At 41.6% G+C, this 7,946-nt stretch overlaps 1 protein-coding gene across 1 annotated transcript; it reads right to left on the reverse strand.

The window, feature by feature from the left end:
- Positions 1 to 3,249: 3,249 nt before the first annotated feature.
- On the reverse strand, positions 3,250 to 7,397 carry csf3.S (colony stimulating factor 3 S homeolog). The gene is made up of 5 exons (XM_018237970.2): positions 7,382 to 7,397; positions 6,882 to 7,027; positions 5,133 to 5,228; positions 4,529 to 4,669; positions 3,250 to 4,295 (listed from the first exon to the last, which is right to left on the reverse strand). Exons 1-5 carry the CDS (start codon positions 7,395 to 7,397, stop codon positions 4,146 to 4,148), a joined length of 549 nt encoding a protein of 182 aa, XP_018093459.2. The 3' UTR covers positions 3,250 to 4,145.
- Positions 7,398 to 7,946: the final 549 nt, after the last annotated feature.

A 7,946-nucleotide genomic window follows, 5' to 3' on the forward strand; every position in this document is an offset into this window, starting at 1 on the left:
ATGAAATAGGTGACCCAAGTATGTCCTTTGTTTAGCCCTGCTCTTGGGCTTGGTTTACATAGCTGATTTGTCACATTTACATGGATGTCAGATGTCCTGTATATTACTACATGGACTACAACCAATCTTACTATCAAAACTGCACAAACATGCAGCTCAATGGCATTCTAAAGTGCCAGCTATGTTTTCCATTTCGGTGACAGGGAAAACAAATCACCATAGTTATGGATCAGATAAGCTAAATGGACACAGGGCTCCTAATCCCACCATCTATAAGAAAAATGATCATTTTTGCACTTATATTGATATCCGGCCTTAATATAGCGGGTCACTGTTCTCAAGATACCACTTTTGGTGTATGGATCCCCAATTTGCCCCTCTCCAAATGTATCTTCTATGTCCTAGCTCAGTTGTACCCCCTAACCCTATTGTTGGCATCATGTGCACAATTAGTTTAGCACCCGGGCACCACCCTGAATAAACACAAGACTGGGTGAGCACAAACCAAGAGGTCAGTCACAAAGGGACAGAGAATTCTATGCTAATATACTGTATTTATTCACATGGTAAAAAGCATGGGTGCCTGCTGTAGAAATCTTTATCTATACTGAACCTTGGCAGTGCCTGCTCTTTTCATAGTCACAATACAAAATATAGGGATTGCAAATATAGTACAAAAAATTGTACATTTTTTTACAATTTATTTTTGTACTATATGGATTTTGCCCCTGAGGAAGACCCCTGTAGTGGTTGAAACGCGTAGGGCCAATTGCTGGACCTGTTTACTAATATGTAAGTGTTTTTGATACAATAAAATTTGATTTTTATATAAATATTTTGTATTTTAATAATTGTACCAGGCGGCCTCATTTGGGCGGTCTCCATGGGATTGGCACCTCCGTATTGATCTTAATTATTCATTATTTTAGGGTGTGCGCTCTTCAAATTATAATTTTTATAGTCACAGTCTTTAGCCTAACGTACTAAGGGTCCCCAGAGCCGTGTGTTTCAGGAAGCCAATATATAATCATATCCACGTAAGCTTGATCATTAGCTACTCCCACTATGGAGATATGTTCCGTAAATTGTAAGTGGGAAACATTATGTCATTTATGGACAATTATTTAGATCAGTTGCTCTTCCCAATGGTATATGATATGTATCAGATAGAGTAGCCAGTCCCAGAATGCTCTGTGTTTGCCCCAGTTAGTTAGGTGGAGCTCCACAGACACCAAGGAATTTGCTTTGGCTCGTGCAGGATCAGATGAGGAAGAACCATACAAAGCTTTAAAAGCTTGTGCCATTAAATGTCTTCTTGCACCTGTAGCCCAATTCTGTTACTGCAGGAAATCTAGCACTGACACTACAGGAGTCCTGTATCAGGGGCAGGTACACTAAAATTTGGGGTGCCTCCACTCAGGCTCAGGGCAGACTGGGCTGTGATACCCCTCCCTGGGAACTTCTCTGATCTGCAATTACACACAGCGGGAAAGTTGATTTGCAGAAAACTGCACCTTGAACTAACTTTACTATATATACAGCCTGCCAGCCAGGAGCAACTTCACAAAATATTAGACAGTTTGGTGTCTGAGCTGCTGGGGGTCCCCACTTATGTGGCAGTTTGTTCAGAGCCCTGACAAGGACTCCCTTTTGCTTTCCGTGCCCTGAGAAGAGCACACTTTGTTCTTCAGAGCCCTGACAAGGACCCCCTTTTCTTCCGCACCCTAAACAGAGTGCGCTTTTCAGCCACTGCGGTTCCTTTCCACACACACAGTAATATGGGGGAGCTTGCAGCACCTCACTTTCTCTTCACGCCCTGACTGGCACTGAGTGGGTTCAGGCAAATGGCAGAGGGGCTGCTGTAAGATGTCACAGACAATCACTATTTAGTGGGCTGGTGGGGCCTCTGTGTATTTGGAAAGCCAGGGCCTATTTTGACTCCCATTCCAGACTTGACTGGAACAGCCAGGAGCAATGTCACATATTATTATATATAGTTTGGTCACTGAGAGGCTGGGGGGTCCCACTTATGTGGCAGTTTGTTCAGAGCCCTGACAAGGACTCCCTTTGGCTTTCCGTGCCCTGAGAAGAGCACGCTTTGTTCTTCAGAGCCCTGACAAGGACCCCCTTTCCTTCCGCACCCTAAACAGAGTGCGCTTTTCTGCCACTGGGGTTCCCCACTGACTTTCTCCACACAGTGACTTATACAGCTCCTTTCTCTCACTCTCCCAGAACTTCCTGTGCAGCACTTCCTGTCACTTTCCCTCCTTCTCTCTCACAGAACTTCCTGTGCAGCACTTCCTGTCACTTTCACTCCTTCTCACAGAACTTCCTGTGAGCTGACAGGGGCCCTGTGACTCCTCCCCTGCCTGCACAGAAACAGGCCAGAGAGAGAAGGAGACACACCGTTCCTCTCCTGATCATATTGATAGAGTGTGATTAGATAGAGAAACCCCATTCCCGAGGGCAATCCTGTGAAGGAAACATTGTTGACATTAGATTTGCCACCTGACTGGTTTCAGAATGGCTCCTCAGGTCAAAACTGCCGCCCTTTTCCAAATCAAAATAACCAGAAAGATTCGCCTAGATGAATTTGCCGATTGGCCCCACCCCTGTGATGTCATCACTCAACCCTCATGACATAATCAATAAATTTGGGAAAATATGTGAAAGGTGGCTGGCTAACCCATGTGCATGGATGTGGATTGAAGTGGATGCTCAGGGTATTTTAGACTCTCTTGGTGTATTCCAACCCTAGTGGGACAATTTCCATCCAATCTTTCCACCATGGGTCCACATGACATATTTGATCTAGCTCTGTCTGCATCTATTGTTTTGAGAGCAGGTCCTTGGTGTCAGGTTCTCTGGTGGGGTTTCTTGATTGTATCTGAGCACCAGCAAATTGTGAGCTTTACAATTAACAATTATTAGTAGTTACAGCCTAGGCTAGAGTGCTACACGAGTGTCTATCTAAGAATAACTTGAGGGAACACAGAGATAAATGGAGGGGACAGTAACTAAGGGCCATCTCCAGGCCTTGCATAGCTAAACAAGATATGATATAGTCCATCTCAGAAACAACCCCAAAGTTCACTACTTTCTTGTAACCTATTGTCCAATCGAGAATGGGGTTTAAGAGAGATCCCCTGTTTTAACTATGTACTAGTGTAGTGCCCCCATCAAATAAATGCCTGTCCCTACTGCTTGGCAGCTCCAATGCAAATACAACTGAAATAGAGTCTGTGTGTTATGGTCACGGATGGGATTTAAGCAAAATGCTACAAGAAACCAAGACAAATAATTAAAAAAAACAACAATTTTTTATTTTCTCAGCAAAACATTTCCTTATAAAAACATACAAGTGATAACAATAATAAGTGTCATCCTTCCTGAATTCAAATCCTTATATAAAAGGGCAACATGTTTTTCAAGTAAACAGTAGTAGAAACCTAAAAATATTAACAAACAATGATCATGGGAATTGCCTTAAAGGGAAAGTGTTACTGTAGTTAAAAATAAAATCCTTAGGAGAATTACAATCAGCCCACCCGTATTTCTATCATGGTTTGTATAAAAACCATTTGGCACAACATCTACTCTATATGTAAATGCTGGGAGAGTGGGTCTCAGGTTCTCTGGTGGGTCCAAACATATAACCTTTTTCATATATCAAGTATAAGAAAGAAATAAAACCTGTTGGTGAAACAGATTCAATTTTATCTACAGTCTTGGGTGAATTTTTTAGCTGTTGGCTATTTCCCTAAAGCCCATGATCTATAAATTAACCATATTAAATAATAATAAATAAACTTTCTGAACCATACAAAAGTTTTTTCCATTCTAAACACGAATGGTATAAATACTAACAAATAGCCAAATATAAATAGTTAAAAAAAACATGTTAAATACAATCAAATATAAATACATAGATAAATAAATAAATAGAACATTTCAATCTCATATTTGATGATGGAGTTGGGGGGGGGAAGGTTATTTTTCCATTTTACAAAAAAAAGTGAAATATTCACTACTTGTACTGGTGCCATTGCAACCTCTGCAATTGGGGGGTTCTAGTTGAAAGCGGCAGCTGGTTAGCGGGATGCAAGTTTGAATATTAAACCAGATCGCTAGTCACTGTGGCCTCCTTATGCCAGTAGACTATGCAAGGTTCTCATGAAGTCGGCCAAGTCGGAAAGGATGAGGAACATGGTGGCTTTCTGGTGGAAGGTACTGGTGCTTGTGGGCAGTGATGTCTGAGAAGGGGAGTTCTGGGCTGTTATGCCTTGTGCCTCCATCTGTTGGAATAAGAGACATTTTATTGTTTATTTGACAGTTGGAGATGTTGTCAGATTCTTCTTGTCCTCCTATCTGGGATGTATATACTAAATCACACTGTAATAAATCCTAGGCTGAAAATTGGTGTGTACATTGGTGGGAAGGATTTATAGAACCTCATATAAAACCTCATCCAAACCCCCTATTCTAGTTCCCCATACAGCCCCTTACCCTTCCTCTCCAGCCCCCTTACCTCTTCCTGGATGTTGACAAACAAGTCACTGATGTCCTTTTCCAGTCGCTGAAGGTTTTCCTTGGGTAGGTGGCCAGGCATGGCCATAACTCTTCTCTGCAGCTCCATCAGCCCATTGGACAGTTGAGAGAAGCAGCCCTCCTGGAAAGTGAAATTAAGGGGGAGGTTAGATAAAAACCTACTATTTAGATTTAAAAAATTCCTTAACTGACTGAATGGTCCTTTAACACCAGACTAGAAACACGAGGCTGATTCTCTTAACATTTGTGGTTTGAGACTTTTGCATACTCATTCGCTTACTTCTTGACCTGCGTTTACAGGCCATCACCATAACAGATAAAAGGAAATGTAAACCCTAATGTAAAATTGTTCTTCTGATCAGTTTTGCAATATTAATTATTGCCCGTCCCTTTGCCATTGGCGCATGTGCTGGTTGTGTAAGACAGTGGTGACCCTCTTCCTCCACTGCTTCGCCACCAGTAGACTTTATAAATAATGTTGATGATTAATGCAAAATGTTTGAATTTTCTTTTTGTTATAGAGGGTAAAAATGAAGTAGAATATGATCTGTTATTATACATGGCAGCTCCTAGTTGGCACTCACCTGGCTAAAGGAACCAGCCTGGCACTGGTCCAGAGGCACGTCCTGGAGCTGAAAGAATGTCAACTGACTCTTCTCACACCAACCTTCATTCCGACACTGTACAGGAAAGGTAACAGGTATTGTACATTAGAACCCCCTTATACTGCTATAACATATGCATATAAACAGTATAAACCCCCATTTTATGTTTTTCAGGGGACCAGAAGAGAATAGGGTAAAATATGTGAAACCGTAAAATCGGGGAAATGCATTGCTCAGAAAAAACAAACAAGGGTGAAAGGTTGGTTAAGCCAAGAAAGGGAAATTGGGAAACCTTCTCTGTCATTTCTGCCTCTTCCTGTTGGCACAGGAATAATGAGATAATGGAAGGGGCAGTAACTATAAGAGTCATATGGGAAACCATTGTAAACAAAAGGCAAAGTTTACTCTGCTACAGTAACCTAAAGCACCAAAACACATTTTACTTTCAGTTTATCATTGGCAACAGACCAGTTGGGTTACTGTTTATGGACCAGGTTACTCCCTGATACTACCTAAATGTGACGATTAAAATGTGGTCATGAATAGATGCCATTGTACAGTAGACGAGAGGGATAGCTAGGCTTTAATGGAAGCATTGCAATGGAGATCTGCAAGAACTGAACTTGATTGACTCAACTACTGGTACTGGAACTACTGGTAGCATTGTATATTAATATCAGGAACTTATAGATGGGGTACAATGCATAGAATGTCCATTCACAGGTCCCCTAAGTGCAATGCCAACGAAAAAGGGGTATACACTGTAAGACCTCCTCATTTGGTGAGGTTTCCAAAAAAGTGTATCCACCAATTGGCTGGGCTAAGGTGGGTTGATCAAGGGACAAAAATTGGGACCTGAAATGTACCAGTAAAAGACTAACAATGAGCATGTGATCCTCACCCAACAGGAATGTCTAACCTACCCAAACATTCAACAAGATATCAATCCCACCAGCCATACATGGGACAATAAGCTGCCAACTTGCTCTAGAGGGGACATGCTGTAAAGTTTATTGGCCCGTGTATAGCCTCTATACCAGTGATCCCCAACCAGTGGCTCATGAGCAACATGTTGCTCTCCAACCCCTTGGATGTCTCAGTGTCCTCAAAGCAAGTGCTTATTTTTTAATTCCAGGATTGGAAGCAAGTTTTAATTGCTTAAAAACTAAGTATAGTGACAAGTAGGCTGCCAGTCCACATAGGTGCTACCAAATAACCAATCACAGCCCTTATTTGGCACCCCAAGGGGCCTGTTCATGCTTGTGTTGCTCCCCAACTCTTTAATTTGAATGTGGCTCACGGGTAAAAAAAGGTTGGGGACCCCTGCTCTATACATTGGGGTCTACACTGAAAAAGGCCCATCAGTGACCTTGAGCTTAAGAGCACTGGGTGTCCCACATCAAACATGTCTACTGAACTATAGGCCAAGGAGGACTAGGTGCAATGAGTTCATTAGATACACACATGTTGTCATTACATAAAACATAATTTATAATCCTTTATACTGTATAGATGTTTGCTCTCAGATATGTTGGTGCTCCATAAATGAAGGATAATAGTAATTAAATCTACAAGGGTTTGGGTTACCAGATCACTTAAAAATCCATCTAGAAGGGTTGGACTGAATGTAATTTAAATATAATCAAAAAGATGTCCCTGATTTTTTAAGGGATCTGGTAACCCTCACATGGTTGGACATTATGGGATTTTGCCAGAGTGGGCACTTACCAAATCGTTTATCAGTCTCTCTGCATCTCTTATGATTTTCCTGCTGAATTCCTTGTTAATCTGCAGAAATTCCTTATCGGCGGATAAAACTCCCGGGAGAGGCGCTGAGAGGACCCTCAAGGACAGGCAAAGAATAAAGAGGAAATCTGCAGAAGGAAGTGGCAGCGGGTCAGCAGATGGTGGTCCAAAGAACAAGACAAGGCACCTACATCCCAAGAGATGCTACACACAGACTGACTGCTACTCCTCCTATCATTTCCCTTTGCCTTTTGCATTCCTTCCTGGTTTTGCCCCTGGGACATTTCAGTAACAGGAAAGAAGCACTTTAACTCCAAGCACTTGGCACGAGTTTCCAACCATCTCCCTGCACCAGGCACCCAGTTGCTTAACCGATTCTAAAACTGCTTCTCCCTATTCCTAGAGCTTCACCCACCCACTCCAGTCGGTATTCTCTTTCCCTGCACCCAATACTGGGTCCTGCACCCTACACCAGCACTCACCTCTTAGGGAGAACATGTTCTCTGATGCTGAGATGGAGCTGGTACCAAGCGTTGGTATTGAAGGTTGATTGATGGTTGAATGATCCATGCTGGGGCACTCGGAGGCTTTTATAGCCCATTTCAGTTTAAATGGAATTACCTAAGTGACGTAACACTGGCTGTAAGATTTCAACACTTCAATGGTCTGAGTAACTGGTTTCTTATGAAAAAAAAATCTCATTATTTTTTGTTCAGTTAGATTTGTTTATAAATATGAATATACTCTTTCCTGTAGATACTGTATTTCCCGCAGATACGAATATTTGAATCTGATAAAAGTGAAAAGGTGCAAATGTCGCATTGTCGTGCCTTTTTATAACTAAAAGCAGAGGAATTGGCAACATATCAAGATTCTCAGGATTCCCACCAGCCGCTTTAGGTTTAAGGGAATATAATAAATGTAAACTTTTTGTTTATACAAATATATAAGAAATTCTAAATTTTAGGGGGGGTGGGAGTTATTATTAGTATTTTTTTTAATACTTAAAGTTAATAAAGTTCTGCACAGTTATTTCCAATAAGTAAA

Source organism: Xenopus laevis, chromosome 9_10S (assembly GCF_017654675.1).
Source record: "Xenopus laevis strain J_2021 chromosome 9_10S, Xenopus_laevis_v10.1, whole genome shotgun sequence".
NCBI lineage: Eukaryota > Metazoa > Chordata > Amphibia > Anura > Pipidae > Xenopus > Xenopus laevis.